Source organism: Diadema antillarum, unplaced genomic scaffold (genome assembly GCF_040938485.1).
Source record: "Diadema antillarum isolate AM-2024a unplaced genomic scaffold, OU_Dant_1.0 seq00001549_RagTag, whole genome shotgun sequence".
Taxonomy (NCBI): Eukaryota; Metazoa; Echinodermata; class Echinoidea; order Diadematoida; family Diadematidae; genus Diadema; species Diadema antillarum.
In genome coordinates, this window is record NW_027272278.1 from 205984 (window position 1) to 225432 (window position 19449).

At 37.4% G+C, this 19449-nt stretch overlaps 1 protein-coding gene across 1 annotated transcript; it reads left to right on the forward strand.

Annotated features, from left to right (window-relative positions):
• The first annotated feature begins 9902 nt into the window (after positions 1-9902).
• On the forward strand, positions 9903-14727 carry LOC139710626 (perlucin-like protein). The gene is made up of 3 exons (XM_071622550.1): positions 9903-10018; positions 12395-12531; positions 13970-14727. Exons 2-3 carry the CDS (start codon positions 12402-12404, stop codon positions 14395-14397), a joined length of 558 nt encoding a protein of 185 aa, XP_071478651.1. The 5' UTR covers positions 9903-10018; positions 12395-12401; the 3' UTR covers positions 14398-14727.
• Positions 14728-19449: the final 4722 nt, after the last annotated feature.

Here is a 19449-nt window from a genome sequence, read left to right on the forward strand (position 1 = left end):
GATCGGATCAAACTTATCCAGTTTAGGGGCAACAGGTATAGAGATGTCCACTGACAAACGCTCCCGAGTCTTATTTTCAAGTTGACTATTCAGACTTGCAATCTTTCTCTGGAAGAAATCAGCGAAAGTTTTTTCCAGTTCAGTAGCACATTCATGTTCTGGAAGAACTGCAGTTGGCACAGGTGATGTCAGGTGATCAATTACCTGAAAAATATGTCTTTGGTCTGAGTCCTTTAGTATCTTTTAGTACATCGTTGTGGGACTTGCACAGCGCAGCATAGATATCCCTATCAATCTGTAGTGAAGTCTTTACCATCTTCCTCTCTTGACGTCTACGCAGTTGCTTGGATCTTCGGAGAGCATCAGTGTACCAGGGGGCATGGGGTCTAAGAATAATCTGTCTCTCAGCTAATGGAACATGACGATTAAGTACCACACGAAGATCCTGGTGGAACTGAGAGGTAAGGGATTCAAGGTTGTCAGAGGGATCCAAAATCAGTGAGGTTGAAGAAATGTCCTTGCGGATATTGTCAATGTTGATTTTCTTGAGGGCCCTAGAGACTATTACCTTCCGTACCGCTTTCGGCTTGGCAGTCTGTACATGATTATATGACTGCATGGTGATCTGATAGAAGACAGCTAGTAGTGGATATGTTCGACACAAGGTTATCATCAGTGCGAGAGATGACAAGATCCAGGGTATGGCCACTTTTGTGAGTGGCACACTGCACATGATTGGTGAAACCAGTGGCACTTAGCATACTAATAAAAGTTGATGCCTGCTGGTTCTCGCCGCTGTCCACATGTAATTTGAAATCACCAACTACCAGCACTTTAACGTTAAAGGGAATGTATCAGCTGCGCAAATTCTTGGAAGAATACTGGCATTGTCTGTGCATTTTTCTTGCGGGGGCCTATAGAGAGCAACTAGGCATAACGGACACGTCGACAGGGTGGACAATGTAACATCAATGTTCTCAAAAGAGGAAAATCTGGCCAACTCATTCCCATGTAGAGTAAAGCCTGTGTGAAGTAAAAGGCCAACCCCACCCCGAGTCGAGCCTTGACGGGGAATATGGAGGATGTCAAAATGAGGCAGTGTCCTGCGAATGGCAGCAAGTGCATGATCGTCTTTCTCTGAGTTGGTGAGCCACGTTTCTGTTACTGCAAGAGCAACAATATTGTTGCTTATGACGAAGTCGCATAAGGCTGATTTAATTCTCTGTTCACTACATCTATAAGGGTTGTCGGGTTTCGATGTGAAAAGAAGATATTCGAATCATCGGCAAAAAGAAGAAATTATAAAACATTAGATGATTTTTCCTGTTGGTTAGGTAGCTCCAGAACCAGTCCAAGGCCTTTCCACATATCCCATATAGCGAAAGAGTTATATAAAAGATAATGTCTTGATTGAAATAATGAAACAAACCTAATTCAGTTGTATGTTATAGGATTAAAAAAAAAGATAATTTCTCAATGTATTATAGTTCTTGCTGTTAATATATCGTTCGGAAGTGAGTTCTTGGCCCATCGTAGCTGACGGTGTTCTTTCAAAGGGCAAATGAAACTTATTCGATTACTTTGTTGGATAATTGTGAACGGATTGATTTATTGAAAATATTGTTTCAAATATATTTGAAAAATTATTTTTATCACAATTATACATATATTGTCATAAATAATACAAATACAAATTCTACATTTGCAATATTATTTTGAATATAAAAAAATAACACATCCGTACTAGACAAAAATGCAGTATGACATATGATACGAAGTGCCTCCTTTTGTAAAAGAAGTAGATATTTATCTAAGGGTGTGTTTATGCTCAATTTGCGAAGGCAGAATCAGCGTTTGGAAACGCTGATTCAAAACGCCGTTCACGGGAGCACTGTTCATGCTCACGTTCTTCGAGCCTTGGAAAGAGCGTTTGCGATTGCTTCGATTACCTCAGCAGAGGCAGGTCAAATTGGGGCGCGCGCTGCGATCGGTGGCCTGGCCTGGAAGAGCAGCTGGGAAAGACATGCGTATGCACAGTACATGGGAAAACTGCACAGGCCAGGGTAGCTGGATGGCCGGGCGGCGCGCACTTTTTCACGTGAACCGGAAGGGCGTTTAGATGACGTCACTCTAAACGCGTTTAGAAACGCTGTTGCGTTTATACTTCCCCGTCAAACGTGATTAGTCAGAAACGCCGTTCGTAAACGCACCTTTTTGAGGGTTTTGGATCGGCGCTTTGAATCAGCGTTTCTATCGAAGTGAGCATGAACGCAACGGCGTTTTGCACTAATCACGTTTCAAAACACCGATTCTGGCCCGATAAAGGGAAGCATAATCACGGCCTTAGAGTGTTTGATATGCATTTCCAAAACGCAAAAAAAAAAAATATAATAATAATTTAAGTATGGCAATATGAAAGATAATGTAAACAGGGACGACAAAGGGGGAGAAAAATTAATTTTGTTAATTATACCAATGTTTCGTGAAATAGTATATACTATAAATATGAAATTTCCATGAATGCTTATTATCAACAGTTTTTTCCCAGAAATTTAACATGGGAAACATTTTCAAGTGGGTTCCCATCAAAAACATAATCAACAGGTAGTGTCTCTATAGAGTTGCTAAAAAAGAAAAACATTGTTTGTTTTTTTGAAGATTTATTTGCCTTTATCCATTATGCAACATTTTCTTATTCAGAGTTTATTGTATTCACAAGAGTAAGAGCATTATTGTGCGAAAAAAAAAAATGAGACTTCAGCTAGGGGAATGACAGAAAGAGCATCCGATGATCTACATAAATCATAGAAACAAGCACCAAAAGCGAACCTAATAAACCTCCCTGTGGGACCCAACATCTGATATTGAACATTCGTGGGTTAATACCATTTAAAGAGATAGTACTTTTCATTGCTAATGTATGCCTACGTGTAGCACGAACGGGTCTGCGCTGATCTTCCAAGGTAACAAAAGACATGAACACAAAAGAGTGCACCGTAACCACATGGCACTCACACCCTGCACATACCGACGAAAACAATGGATAAATCAATAAAGTTGCGTGAGAATATATATCCAGGGAAAAAAATGGTTGTTTTCCCCAAAGTTTCTTGCTTTGACGCTCCGAAAAAAACAACAACAGATCTCTTGGGAAGTTCCACTTAGAAGTACTGATGATAGTTGTCCTTAAAAGCATATGTATGCCAAACAAATCCAACAAGCAGGAAAATGAACGATTAACAGAGCAACAGTATTGATATGCGTTGACACCTAGATCACGACAAGGAAGGTGCATGTAAAACAAGACTGTATGCAGCGATTGGGAACGTGGAAAACAGGTGCATTTTTTATCACCTACCTTTTGTCTGTTGTATAACACAGGTATGTATTCACATCAGTCCATTTTTTGTTTGTGTAAGATTCTCCTTGAAATGAGAGACATTGTTTTCTTGACTATCCTAGAAAACCATGCCTAAACAAACGACTGGGAATATGCAAAGATGTAAGTAATGGTAGGAATAATACTGATAATGATAACAACAATAACAACTGCAACAAAGAATGACAGTGACAACTTGACTAGTGCTCAGGTCCAACTGTCACTGCTCCTGGATCTTCAAGAAAACAACTCCATGGAATTACACTGTAGTGGTTGGAGATATGATGTTTGCGTTGACTATGATTATCCAAACGGCTGTCAATTTTCTATGGATCTGTTGGTGCATTTGTTCATTTGAGGATCAAGGTGGGATGCTGAGCCATTTTCTGATCAATCTGAAAAGTTTTGTTGTTGTTGTTTTCTTTATACTATATGAATGGGTACAAATTGCTTGTTTGATATCTATACAAGTCTTCCACATTAAACAAAGGGCGTACACTCTGAGGAGACTGGTTTCAACTTTTACCCGTGTACCAATGTCACACTGGGGGTATCTTTACGTGTGAAACTTGCATCTTTTATACAATTTTTACCAAGGGAACACCTTTCTAAAAGGTGTAACTTTGCATCTTTCTGGTCTGAAGCGTCCAAAGTTGCACCTGTAAAGGTGCTCCCAGTGTGACGTTGGTCTGCAGCAGTCCTTTGAAGGTGCATAGTCGACAATAGTTCATTTCTTTAAGCCCTGCTTTAACATACCTTATCGCACTAACATTCAACGCAACAACGTTCCGCGAAAAAAAAAAATATTATGTTCCTCTAGAATCCCCCCCCCCAAAAAAAAAAAAAAATATATATATATATATATATATATATATATATATATATATATAATAAAATAAAAATGCAGGCGAGAGGAAGCCGCTGCGGTACCGTTTTAAGAGACACACATAGAAAACCTTACCTTGGCAGGTTTCGACGAAGGGGGTGTGTCCAGCAGGTTCGGTGTAAAAATGGCAGAGGTAAAAATGGCAGAGGTAAAAATGGCAGAGGTAAAAATGGCAGGGGTAAAAATGGCAGAGGTAAAAATGGCAGGGGTAAAAATGGCAGAGGTAAAAATGGCAGGGGTAAAAATGGCAGAGGTAAAAATGGCAGAGGTAAAAATGGCAGGGGTAAAAATGGCAGAGGTAAAAATGGCAGAGGTAAAAATGGCAGAGGTAAAAATGGCAGAGGTAAAAATGGCAGAGGTAAAAATGGCAGAGGTAAAAATGGCAGAGGTAAAAATGGCAGGGGTAAAAATGGCAGAGGTAAAAATGGCAGAGGTAAAAATGGCAGAGGTAAAAATGGCAGGGGTAAAAATGGCAGAGGTAAAAATGGCAGGGGTAAAAATGGCCCATTTTTTCCCGGTCTCCCTTATTTTACTTTCCTGCATTTTTTTTTTCTCACGGATACCCTCTGCGTTTTAATGGAAAGGACCAAACCTCCCACCCAGCCTCCAACGTCTCTAAACTATTGCAAATGGAGCATGTACAAAAATTGTCCAGAATGAAAACTGCATTCCTTCACGACCAATAGGGCTTACGTACATGTACAAAATATTCCCCTCGTTTTCCTCACTTAAACAGGTAGACTGCATATCGCCTAACCTGAGCTCTTTCTGGTTTATCCGAAACATTTTCTTGGGGCTATGAGATGAGAGTGCATAAACCGTGACGAAAACGATGTATACGTTATTATAAACATTAAAACGGAAAAAAGGTATACATGCGCGAAAAAAACACGCGTAAAGGTTTGAAATTCTCGGATCACTACAAAAATTTAATCGTGTGTTACTTGTGCCATTCTCAACCTTTCCTGCAAGTTTCATTTCAAACCGTTAACTACTTTTTGACTCATTTTGCACACGGACATACTAACTAACGAACGAACGAACAAACCAACGGTAACGAAAACATAACCTCCTCCCGTGGCGGAGGTAACTAACAAACTAGAAAAGCACTCTGAGAGCGCAGACCTCCGTCAAGCATGCAGCTCATTTCCACCATTGATCATGTTCTTCCATAGAACATAAAAAAAAACGAATTGTGAAATTATCTTGTGTAAATCAAATACGGCGGGGTCTAAGACTCTATATATGGCTGCGTACTATAAAACAGGCCTCATGAAAATGACGAAGAGAGTCTTGCAGAGCTTCAGCGATCCCTGTGTAAATTAAATCGCGATCATATGGTAGTCATCGAGGCGGTGATTTCATTCTACCTGGATGGGATTGGATTGGATTTTCTTACTGGTGTTGTATAACGAGAGAACAACGTCAGTTTCGGTGGCTGAATCTACCAATCTTTAGCAACACACCATGTTGATAGATTTACTACGTTAAACGTAATGGAATTTGACTTCGGGAGCAACAGCTAAGTTTGAAAGGCATCAAACATTTACATTTTTTCGCCTGCGGATTCGTTCGACAATGATTGAAAAAATCCCATGGCAAACTATCGGTTTTTACTCTCACTTGAACAGTTTATCGCTAAAGTTCGTCTCCAGTTTTAATAAGCATAAGTTTGTTAAGTGACCACAAAGTGTTCATTAAACTTCCAGATATTTGTTTTTGCGCCATGTGATACTTGAACAATGTAATAAAATATTTTGCAAGAGCTTACTTATGTCTGCCGATACATCTGCTGTAGTTTTTTTTTTTTGCGTTTTGTATTTTTATTTCTACATTATGTCGTGATCAGGCCTTGTGAAATAAATAGCCTCCTACGAAACCTGAATGTGAGAAAATAACATAGAACAGGTGAAAAATTAGCGGTTTGCTTCGACTACTGATGTCTCCTTTACTTCTTTACACTAAACAGTTCAAAAAATGAAAAATAATGACAATATACTAGCCTGGACGTGAGCGGAATTCGTTTGTGTAAGAGTGTGTATGTGAGAGTATGTATATCTGCGTATAGAAGTATATGTTTATACCAAAAGTGGGTTCGTGAGTGTGTGCGTGTGTGTGTGTGTGTGTGATAACTTCATTGGGCGAAACAACATAGGATTATACTGTTTAAGGGTTTTGCAGCATTGTTGGAACCCCCTTATAATGATATAGTAATAAAGATAATAATAATGATAATAATAATAATAATAATGATAACAATAATAATAATAATAATAATGATAACAATAATAATAATAATAATAAAAATTTCCCATAGGCCTATTAGGCTCTTAGCTGGTTTATGATTCCTCTGAACGGACAGATTACGCCACTGCACTTGAACCAAACTCAGAATAATGAGAGTGCTCTAATCTTTTTAAAACATAATTCAATGAATATTTTTCAAACCTGCAGTTGGAATTTGATAAGTCGATACAGTTTGCTCTGGCTAGGTTATCAATCAAAACCTCTTCATACGTTTATCTCTGACGAAATCACTCTCATTAATTCTGACATTTTACCTCTGACATTTTTACCTCTGACATTTTTACCTCTGCCAGTTTTACCTCTGCCATTTTTACCTCTGCCATTTTTACCTCTGCCATTTTTACCCCTGCCATTTTTACCTGGCACCGTCCAGCAATGCTACTACCCCGCCCATCGACCAGCCCTGCGTGCCAGTTGACAAAATGTGGTTACAATCATGCACTGACATCAATTACATGGAGATAAGTAATTACCCGGGCACGGGATGGGCGTGTGTCAGTCATTCTCAGTCTGTTTGCGATCTTGCGCATGCGTGTTGAGTGTATAAAAGGAATGTTAACCCAGTTACGTTCTAATAGGAGTATTTCTTGCGATGATAGTGTGGCGGTAACGTCAGGGTGTTGTCGCTGCAATTACCTTGGCTGGCTAGGGTGGATTATGGCAAAAGTTTGACACCGTGGAAACTTCCGAGCAACATTTTGCGGACACCGTTTTAACGGACAGGCTGTTTTTCTTCTTTTTTTTTGTATGGCGACGTATGGATCAAAGGGAATACCACTTCGTTGTAAGTCATCTCTTGAACCTCCATGTATAGGGACACAATCCCGACAATCTTGCGGTTTTACAGAAGGTGCATTACGCAGAACAAGGACTGCCGTAGCTTCAATCGAAGAAAATCTATACATTCGGCCTTATACGCACTCGGCGCATTCGTTTCCGATTATCATGATTAGTTCACGAATAATAGGTACAGCTTGAGCTTCTTGAGATGTAAGCAACTGAAACGGCCCCCGTTTAAGCTTTTGTTGTTGTTGTTGTTTTGTTGGGTTTTTTTTTGGGGGGGGGGGTTGTTGTTGTTGTTTCTTCCTTTAGGGTTTGAATTTCGCGAATCTCTGACTGATTGGGCCGCGAATTTGACAATATTGCGAAAGGAGAGTCATTAGTGCATTACTAAATTTTACCATCGTCTTGGTGTCAAAGTGCTAAAAGAAAGTCTTAAGAAAATGTCTGTGACCCCGTCCCATTTGTGAATGTATCTGCCTATGAAAATAACAACTGCTACAGTATGTTTGTGTTCAAATTTGTGACCCGTCATCCCTCCCCCCCCAAAAAAAAAGTTATATACAAGGGCTTTGATAATCTCACCAAACTGTCCTCTGTACGACAAAAAAACAACAACAACAAAACCAAAACCAAAACTAAAACAAACCAAAACAAAAAGATAGGTCAAGCTCCAGGGGAACCAAAATGAAGGGGTTATCAGATTAAGCTGAAAATGTCCACTCTCTATTAGATACATACTCTCTATGACCACTATCAACTTCCAAAGCAGGAGTACTATCATTCCAAAAGCTATTAGAATTGAAACTGAAGAAGGTGTAGGGGGTTTCTTAGAAATGTAACAGAGCCCCAAACTGAAACATTACTCATCGTATTTATCACAAATACAGGAGCTGTGTTCTAAAAAATAAATAAATGAAAAAAACTACAAAGGACAGACCTTCTTATCCATTTTATCATCCTAAACTTACACATTATGCGAAAGAAGAATTGTTCTTTTAGAAAATACAAAAAACAAACAAACTGAAAACGGTCACATTTCCGAGACAATCTCTGCACTTACAAGTTAATAATGTGTGAAATATAACACCAGTGTTTAATTTTAACCATCTCTTCATTCTTATGATGTTCACTTGACCACGACAGCTGAAAAACAACAACAACAACAACACACATTGTCAGCCGAATATGATTGTGTGACCACAATGGAATGTGATGCAGCTTCTGTGAAATGCTACGTGCAGCTTGTTTTAAACGAACATTTCACATATATAGAGGGCGCCCTGTAGTGAACGTTAGTCCAGACGCTGCCTCATAGTGAGGTACAAAGTTCATTAACGACAAGCTATGTTAAAGAAATGAATAAGAATAGATATGGAAATAAAATTGACTATTTGCAAGGAATGGGTGAACAAAGACTGAAGATCTGTCAATATTTTGAATCGTTTATTTCCCTTTCTTTTTCTTCTTGGAACTGATTGGAAAATGTTTTAAAATCATCATTCAGGTGAGGGTAAAAACGCATGAAAAGTTACCATTCAAACAATCGGCCGTACATTTGAATTGATGGTAAATCAATGGTCAATCGATCTCCTGCCAGTCCCACATGTTTGTAATCGACACCGAGTGTGTCATACGAAGTACACGTCATTTATTAGGTTCCAATGCCAGACTTCCCAAAAATTGAAGACCTGAATATAAAAACGACCCAAGTCCATTTTTTGGCCAAATTCAGTTTCACATGGGAAATTGTAGCTTATGCATGGACTCATCTTGTGTATAAATGATAAATCCTAATTATCCCCAGGAACGCCAGAAATAAATGAGTTAAATCTTATATGAATTCAAACATGAAGGACTTGGGTCATGTTTACATTCATAAATAGCGCCCTCTCTCGTTCTCCTCTTATCTCTATAGCAGAATGTCATGTGCATATGAATCAAAGAACGACCCAAGTCCATGATTCAAAGATCGACCCGAGTCCATCACACAAAATAATGGCCTCTCCACAATTTATGTAAATGTTAATTGGCATAATGATATAATGTTCTAATTCGTATGTACAATGTTGCCTTCCCATCACATTTTGCTGTTATTTTGTTTTTGCTTTTTTTCCCCTTGTTTGTGGGGGGGGGGGGGTCTGGTACCCACTATACCCTCATTTCTTCCTTTAATATCCCCTGTAACATTGGACTGCATTTGCACGTACATCCATTTTTTTCCACTATGACAACACAAAACTACCCCCTCTTGACTTCCCGCTCATTCTGCATTTATTTGCTAACATTCACAGCTTGATATTTTTAACGTCTTTGTTTGTGCGTAAATTGATTAACTTGACTTGTTGTTGACTTTTAAAAAGCTGACTTCGACTATATTGTCTTTAAATGCAGTTGAAATTTTTGATTGCCACGGATTCTGTGTCGATTTAACGTGACAAAGACGTATATACTCGTGTATTTACACTTTTGTTGTTACGTTTGTGTAGCAAGAGATCGAAATGTCCATTACAAATATCGGCCAGCGGATCGATCATTCAAGAAAGATCTTCGATCACTTGCCCATGTAATTGGATGCATAGGACGTATAAGTAGGAGTGGTAAGGGGCCATCGTTCCTCATAACACGTAAAGATACCTGACCGACATATCATCAAGCCACTTAAGGTAAGAAATTATACGGTCTAATTTTTTTGCTACGTATTTATGCTGTTATGATGAAAAAGTTGGCTTCGATAGGTTTTCCCAGTCAATTTCATAACTTTTGCATCCAGTAACGTATTCTGAAAATGCAATTTCAATCTTCACAATCCGGTCATTCAAATTCACTATCGAAGCAATCAATTGATCATTTGCTCCATACAAATTCAAACTTAAAACCTTTTAAACCCGTGACATAATCTCGGAGGCCATTTGAATTTGTGAAAAAGCAATTATGTTCCAAATAATAATTGCATTCAATTAAAAATGAGTCGTACATTAAGTTAGCTCAGGAACGGACATGGGTGTGTTTTTGTTGTTATGATAACAATCATTTTATCTTGCCGCATAGGTCCTTCTTTTAATTGTAAATTTAAACTTTTTATGAGGGTAAAATGACTGCTAACGCGGATATAAAAGCATATCATGCATCGTTTTTGAAAATGGTAGTATGAACATTTTATATGAATTGGTTGTTGTTTATTGATATCTTATTGGTTTCTTTTTGGGAGACTACGTGACATCATGTATGTTAGTTTGTCTTTAAATTGATGCGTTGTGTGGTGTTAGTGTTGGGGTGTTGTCTTTATGTATGTAGGACATGCGGGTATAAAAGTAACATGTTTGAGTTATCGTTGTGTTGTTTGGATGCACTGCTGATTGGACCTTAAAGAGGAAATACAGTCTAAATATAAGGTAGTCTGTTAAAAAAGAGTACAATTTTACGGGTTCAACGGTAAAAATTTGACTGAAATCGTATGAAAAAATAAAGAAGACATAATCTTTTGAAGATTTGATATTTTCTCCGAAACAGCTCTTGAGCAGTGGTTTTGAGTGAGCTAACCGTATCGTACACTTACAATTTTCCATTGATTGTGTACAAAAAAAAAAAAAATGACGAATATTAAAAATTTCTGCCATTGAAGTCTGAAACATGACGGTATTCCTGGTTGAATAACTTCAAAATACTGATCAGTTAGATATATAGGATTTGAGCCTCGGGCATAATTGCGTTTGAATGAAAAACTGGAAATTATGAAATATTATGTACAAACTACAATTGGTAAGTTGTGAGGGAATGACTTGCTCACTTTGCCATTTGCATTTTCCTACTGACTATTCAAGAACTGTCCATCCGCCCCAAATAGCGAAACTCCAAAATGTCATAACTTCCTATTTCTCATCCGATTTCGATCAAAATTATACCGGTGAACTCGTAATATTTTACTCCTTCTAACAAATTAATCTATATTTGGACTGGATTTCCTCTTTAAAGTAACACTTCTTAGAGTAAAACCAAGAAGATAACTATGTACACAGAACGATACGAAACCTATTAACATGAAGAAAATGATTATTCAAGCTTTTCCACATCCTGCATATGAACAGAACGAGTCCCTTTTTTAGGTCACAGAGGAGGGCATTTACTTTTATACTTTATAACATTCCCACATCAGAAAAATTGAGTATATGAATATAAGAACGACCCAAGTCCAATTTTTGGCCAAATTCAGTTTGACATGGGAAATTGTAGCTTATGCATGGACTCATCTTGTGTGTAAATGATAAGTCCTAATTACCCCCGGAAGTACCTGAAATAAATGAGTTAAATGTTATATGAATGTAAGAATGAAGGACTTGGGTCATTCTTACATTCATATTATAGCGCCCTCTCTCGTCCTTCTCTCATCTCTATAGCAGAATATCATGTATATGAATCAAAGAACGACCCAAGTCCATATGAATCAAAGAAAGACCCAAGTCCATCACACAAAATGGCGTCTCCACAATTAATGTTAATGTTAATTGTCATAATATTATATGTTCTAATTTGTATATTCAATGTTGCCTTCCCATCACAGTTAAATAGAATATTATTGGACAAACAAAAAAGATATGAAGTTTTTTTTTAGTTTACTCGAAATGGTCTTCCATGGACTTGGGTCGTTCTTATATTCATATACTCAATTGTCACTGTTATTGCTAGCATAATCGTAACTTTCACTGTTTAATAAGTATCTACATAAACCACTGTTACATTTCCTCAAATCGAGTAGTTCTTTGACACAAAAAGCGATGAAGAATATAAACATTAGAATATGCTAAAATTCAAGTTTCCACTCCATGTTTTTTTTTTTTTTTTTTATGCAGTAGGGCTAAAGGTGGATTATTATGACTATATTTGTTTTTAGTAATTTATTATGCAAATGGGAAATAGGGAGGACGTAGATCCAGAGCCGAAGTGGAAAATTTCATGTGTCGGTAAAAGAAAAAACAAATAATACAAGATGCAGGGAGACCTTTAAATGCCACTGTTGTGTACGTGCTTCATGTTTATTATAGAAACAAGATGAGTGGTCCCACTTGCCTTTTCGTCGTTGCCCTGCTGCTGTGTGTAAATAGCGCCCTCTCACAAACCGAGGCGCTCAACAAGGACAGAGCTCGTGCATTGTACACCCTCGCTGAGACCTGCTCTTACTGTAAGTTAAGTCAGCTATTTACAAACACGGTTGAACCCAGTACATACTGCCCTAGTTTGGGAAAATGAAGCAAGTGAGACCGAGTACAAATGCTACGAATGAAGAAAATATGTTCTTTTTTCTGTGTGTGTGTGTTTGTTTTTGTGTTTTTTTTTTTTGGGGGGGGGGTAGGCCCTTTGACATGGAAGTATGTGAAGAGCAATAATGTTGGTATTCGTGCAAGTCATATGATGATGTATTTCTGACTATTCGAAGAATTTTGATATTCCCATAGAAACTCATTATAACGTGCTTCATTCTGCCAAAGTATTATAGATTTGTAGCAAACATGAAAAATCTGGCAAAAGGAAGCATGTGACAATCATATCATAAGTATGTTACTTGCTTTCTTTTGCCAAAGTATTATAGATTTGTAGCTGACATAAAAATGGCAAAAGGAAGCAAGTGACAATCCTATCATAAGGATGTTTCTTGCTCCCTTTTGCCAAAATAGATTGCGTGTAATTATAAAGGATTTGGCAAAGGGAATCAAGTGACAATCATATCATGAGGCTGTAACTTGCCTACTTTTGCCATTTTTTTTTTCATGCAATTTTGTGCACTTGCTTCCTTTTGCCACAAGAATATCTCAGAAATGGGCCAAAATTGTAAGTTTTGGATTTTTCAGTTAAATAGAGCATGCATCAAATATGCCAAATTAATGACAAAGTCAATATCCATAACAATGTCACTTGCTTCTTTTTGCCAAAGTAGGGTAGTATAGCACGATGCATGTTGCTGGGAATTGTTTGTTCTTGTTTGTTCGTGTGTTTGTTTTTGGTTAACATTACGGTTAAAGCTCATGATTTCTGGTGTGTATAAATGCATATAGTTCTACATGAATAATAATTTATATTTCTATGTGGAACAGTTGCATAGAATGCATTACTACTGAAAAGCTTGTTTCATCGTCTGGCTGTCACTGCCGTTGTTGTTGTAGATAGATACTAAGTAAAGTGTTTTCTTATTAAGAAAGGAATAGATTACGTTATACCAACTGATAGGAAAGGAAGATTACGTAAACAACGAAACCTAGAAGGCGTGCAGTATAATCTGTCAAGATAATTACATGAGACCCATATACAAGTGAATGATGATTGATAAAAAAAAACAATAACACAACAACAACAACCTGTTACACGGCGTAACTAAAAAAAAAAATAGTCGTCACACAAGTAAGACCTACTCTGTATAACGTTTTATCAATATTTGTGCTTGTTTAACCCAATGGGATAAGCATACTAAACAGGGTTCAATCAAGGTCTCAAACTATGACGATTAGGAATATCATTTTATATACACCATTCTTGCAATGTTCCCGCTCTTTCTGGTCATTCCCTCTTTTTCAATTTCTCCTTGGTCGCTTAATTCCTCTCTCATATCTTGCATTCATCTGCAGACAACTGTCCAGCAAACTGGCCACCCCGAGCTGCTGGACGCGACGCTTGCTACATCTACCGCGGGGACCAGAAAGAGTGGGCGGATGCGAGAGATGCCTGCAGGGACATCGGCGGGAAGCTGGTAAAGTTTGAGTCCTCAGCGGAGTTCACCACCGTCAAAAATTTCGTCATGTCTACCTACAACCTGGGTCAATTTCCGAGTGTGTGGACCGGCTTAAACGACCTTTCTAACGAGGGGACCTATGTTTGGGACGGGTTCGGTGGGTCGTTGAGCAAATATAGCTCACTGTGGGACGGTGGCCAGCCTGACAACCACAACAGCGGGTGGTTCAGCTCCGGCGAAGACTGTGTCGAATTCAACGGGAGAAAGCTCAACGACTTGGACTGCGACTACGATCGTCCATTCGTCTGCGAGTATCACCCATAGGACTCTAGGAAGCGGAACTGACAAATGAAGGGATAATATGATGATGATGACACTTCTACTACTACTAATAATAATAATAATTTCAAATTCTTATAAAGCGCATTTCAGACTTGAAAAGAATTTCAATGCGCTTTAAAAAAAACCATATACCATATACAAAACAGAAAAACAAAAAATTGCATAATAATGATTATGATGATGATAATAATAATGATCATGATTATCAGCATTTCTTCCACATTTGCAAGACAATACAAGTGACTGACCAAACAACAAACTAAACAAGCGTAATACAAGGGATACTAGATGTCGGGCTCACCCTGATGCGCTTACCTAAGTTGGCAAGCCGGGGGGGGGGGGGGGGGGGGGGGGGTGGGGGATCGAAATCACACGGCCCTGCCAGAATCTCTCCAACTAACTTACATTGACTTAGGGAAGCACATCAATGAATAGCTGAAACACACACAAAGTACGTAGACGAATACACTGTAATTTCAAATAGAGCATGTACACCTGTAAATTGTTGTACACACGAACTAGAAATATAACTGTGGCGAGTGGTGTTTCTCCGCTATCTCGTACCATTCCCCAGAAAAAAAAAAACCCGGGGTCTTAAACAAAGAAAACAAAGAAAATCGCATTTTAACGACTTTCAGGCGTAGGAAAGAATGAGGTGCTGTGAACTCGAAATTCACTCATAATTGATATGAATGCGTATTTTTGGTATTACTATTGTCTTCCTGTCAGATTAGGCATACGATCATTATTTGGTGGCATATTTGGTGTTAAACAGATAAGCAAATAAACAATCAGGATTTGTCATTCAGTTCTGTGTCGTTGTGTTAACTTATTGGGATGTGTGTTTTGTGAATTCTATTGTTTTATATGCACCAATTTTACACGCTAAATGTATTTGTGAAGAAAAGTAATGTTGGCATTTTAGCAAGTCATATGGTGATGCATGTCAATTCAAAGAATTTTGATATTTCAGCAGAAACCCATTATTATGTAACTTGCTTCCTTTTGCTAAAATATTATATATTTGTACCAAACACACACAAAAAAAAATCTGGCAAAAGGAAGCATGTGACAGTCATATCATGAGTATGTTACTTGCTTCCTTTTGCCAAAGTATTTTGGTTTTGTAGCAAACATAAGAATTTGCCAAAAGGAGCAAGTGACAATTAGGTAAGAATGTCACTTGCTTCCTTTTGCTGAAGTATTTTAGATTGTGTGTATATATAAATAATTGGGCAAAAGGAAGCAAGTATTAATCATGTATGAGGTAACTTGATTCCCTTTGTTATTTTTAATGCAGTTTTGCGCCCTTGCTTCCTTTTGTCACCCGAATATATCAGAAATGGGCCAAAGTTGTAACTCTTAGATTTTTCAGTAAAATAGAGCATGCCTCACATACAACCTTGTAGTATGCCAAATCAATAGAAAAATTCAATAAAATTATCCATTAAAATGCCATTTGCTTCCTTTTGCCAAAGCAGGGCAGTATTAATAACAGCAGTGCATTTTTTTTTTCTAGTACAAAATGCAAACGTTCTTGTCGTTACGTCAAATCGTTTACCAAGTTCTTATAATGGCTAAGAATTACAGAGCTATACAAACACAAACATGTACCGACCCGCACACACACGCACGCGCACGCACGCACACACAAGCATACACACACACGCGCGCGCGCACACACCCATAGACTATTAAACATGTAATAAGCACACACAGAGGAAACAACGTTAACGTACTCCTGGTTATGTGTAGCTTCATATCATGGAGACGTCTAAATCACCGATATTTATTTTGTTTTCTTTTTGTTTAAATGGGAGATTTGACCTGGGTCATTTTGTACCTCATGTTTCCAAGTAAGTAAAAAGAAAAGTCGATTATGTTGGCTGCAGTACAAACATGGTCAGTGTAAGTCAAAACAGCGATATAATTATACATATATATATATACATGGCTCGACACTAACTTTTTTGTTTGGTGGCACGATGGGGCCACCAAAATCCTAAATTTCAAATTTTTGGTGGCCCGAGAGAAGAATTTGGTGTCCCGAAAAAAAAAAACAATAAAAAACATTAAAAGTCCTTTTTTTCATGAGTCAAATATTTAAGATTTATGATAGTAAGATTGAAAGTTGGACATAATATATACTCATAAATAAACTTCAACAAACTTGCAACGCTCACTCTCAGGCATTCAGTCAGTCCTTTTCATCCTTCCTTTGAACAAATTTCACTTCTAATTTCCGGCGCAAAAAGTTACAAATTCATATATATATATATATATATATATATATATTTGAGCGAGAGAGAGAGAGAGAGAGAGAGAGATGGATTGAGTGGGAGCAGGGGTCCCGACCGTGTACACAACCAGTGTAGCTCCTTTATTGTTTATTCAGTGCTAGAAGATTGGGCATTTACGAACGTAGCTAGTTACATGCAGTTTACTTCCAAGCTTTCTGTCTTTAACCTTTTACCTACTGACAAATGTATATATATATATATATATATATATATATATATATATATATCTATATATATTATATTATATGTATATATATATATATATATATATATATATATATATATATATTCACTGGTATACTTGTAAGAAGCAATACATAGAATGACTTACTGGTTTATATTTGAAGAGTTTGTTTGCAAAAACCGATAAGTCCATATTTGTGAAATGGAGATATTTGCGATTAAAGGTCAAGAAAAATAAAGAGAATAATAAGAAAATTTTTCAAAACAGATATACCTTTTTATGTAGTGACCAATATATAAATCAAAAAGTATTATTTTGTACGTTATGACAGACACCGCACTTCAAAATTTTCAAAAATTGACTTATCGGTTTTTGCAAACAAACTCTTCATTTATTTATGTATATACATTACAAAGTATAATCATATTCTCTGAACTACGCCAAAATAGGTTATTTTCCAAACATTTATACTAAAGTATTTCTCTTCGCGTAGAGGAAAATTTAATGAGGTTGCACTCATTACATCTTAAAACTGGATTACTTTAATCACAATTTGCTTAAAACAGCCTTCCGTACTGTCCTAACGGCAGACCATCCCTTCAGCAGTTCATTCATTGTTTTCCATGAGATATAAATAATTTTTGGGACAAATAATATATATATATATATATATATATATATATATATTAAATATATATATATATATATGTATTATATATATATAAAATAATATATATATAAAATATAAGTATATCCTCATATGTATATATTTATGTATCCATATGTATCTATGTATATAATGTGTATGTGTTTATATAATTTATATGTACATTGCATAAACATAAAGATATACATTCCACTTTATGTTTTTATAAATATAATTATTAATATATCAATTTTGTTAATGAAATCAGTGCAACACAATTATTTTGTTTGTAGGAAAGAAACGGCAGAAACTGACACACATTATGATAAAACATGCCAAAATGTAGGGGTGCAGCTCGGTTTGCAGATATTTAATCACAATCAATATAATATTTTTAGTCAAGTCGAGTGGGCAGAGAGTTTGCATTTACATCATGTTCAATTTTTTTTTCTATTCGAAACAAAACCAGGAAATAACCTATACAAGACATTGTTATACCATATGTTCTTCTTTAGTATTCTTCTCATTTGAATTGCTTTGTTTTCCAATTTTCCTGCTTTTTTCACTATTTATTTCATCAGTCTGTGATCGGCACAGTCATTTTGTGGAATCAAAACAAGAACAGCATCTCTGAAAACCAGATGAATAGGACTAATAGATATGATTACGGAAATTCGGACATAAATCTAATATTGTGAAAGATTAGCTATACCCAATGCCCCCATTTGAATGACATTTGCTCTAATAGATTCCTGTTAAGTGCCTGTGCAGAATTGGAATTTGTTTCCTCATTTATCTGACTTCCTGTACTATTAACTGGACAGTTGTTGAGCCTCACACATAAAAGACCGTTGCGTCCCACAGTTCTGGTCGTTGAACTTGAGGATGGAAACATTGAATTCCCCACAGTCCTCGCCTGGTCCCCACGCCCAGCCGTAATTGTCGGGCTGCGTCGGTTTGTTCCACAGAGTATTTCCGCTGGAGAGAGTTCCGTCCTCACCGACCCATACGTACTGGCCTTCGTTGTCTCTGTCGTTGAGTCCCATCCAGATCCAGGAACCGTCGGTAAAGACAATGCCATGCTCGTTGAAGAAACGTTGCATCTCCTCGACCTTCTCCGCTGTCTTGAGTGTGACCAGAGTACCCCCGTCGCCTTTACAGCTGGCCAGGGCTTGCTCCCAGGACTTAGCCTCGTTGCCACTGTACTTGTAGCATGTTGTAGAAGAAGGATCGACTGACGGTGAATATCCTTCTGGGCAGTAAGCTGGAAACAAAACACACATACTGTCTCAGAATGGTAGATCTGAATCACGATTACCACTTATCTTTATTTTCAATATGATGTATGATTTTAGATGCATTCATCTTCTTCCCTCTTTAGTTTAATCTGTGTATTTAAACTAGTGTCATTTGTATTTTTTTAATGTTTGTTGCAGTCCCACTTTTATAACGAAGTCCTCGGGATCTGCAATTTTCTCTCCTGGTATGGGGATTTTTTTTTTCATAACTGATCAAGTCATTAGCAATAATCAGCCAGAATTATGAATTCGATGTAACCGCAATTTAGTTATAAACTTATTAAGTATATCCAAATTGAAAACTAAATTGGACATCAACAAGATAACAAAATAAGAGCGAGGAGACAATGACGGTTTTCCTATCAATGTAAACACAAATGAGCATTTTCTCGTATCGAACCTTGACTGGCACAAGACTGAGCGAGTAGGTAGAGCGCCCTCGCCGCCTCCTTATTCACTTCTTCTTCAGACACCACAGAGAGGGCGCTACTCTGGTGAGCGAGAAGGTACAGGGCCACGCCCAGCGCGGGAACCAGTGCTGCTCTTATCATGGCTGAGGATTGCAGTAAAAGAATGGACATCAGATTGAAACAGTCAATACATAAT

Bases quoted from the DNA above. Each gene is read 5' to 3' on its own strand.
- LOC139710626 (XM_071622550.1), top strand. From the start codon at position 12,402: ATGAGTGGTCCCACTTGCCTTTTCGTCGTTGCCCTGCTGCTGTGTGTA. The intron at 12,532-13,969 runs GTAAGTTAAGTC...ATTCATCTGCAG, and splicing joins CGCTGAGACCTGCTCTTACT to ACAACTGTCCAGCAAACTGG.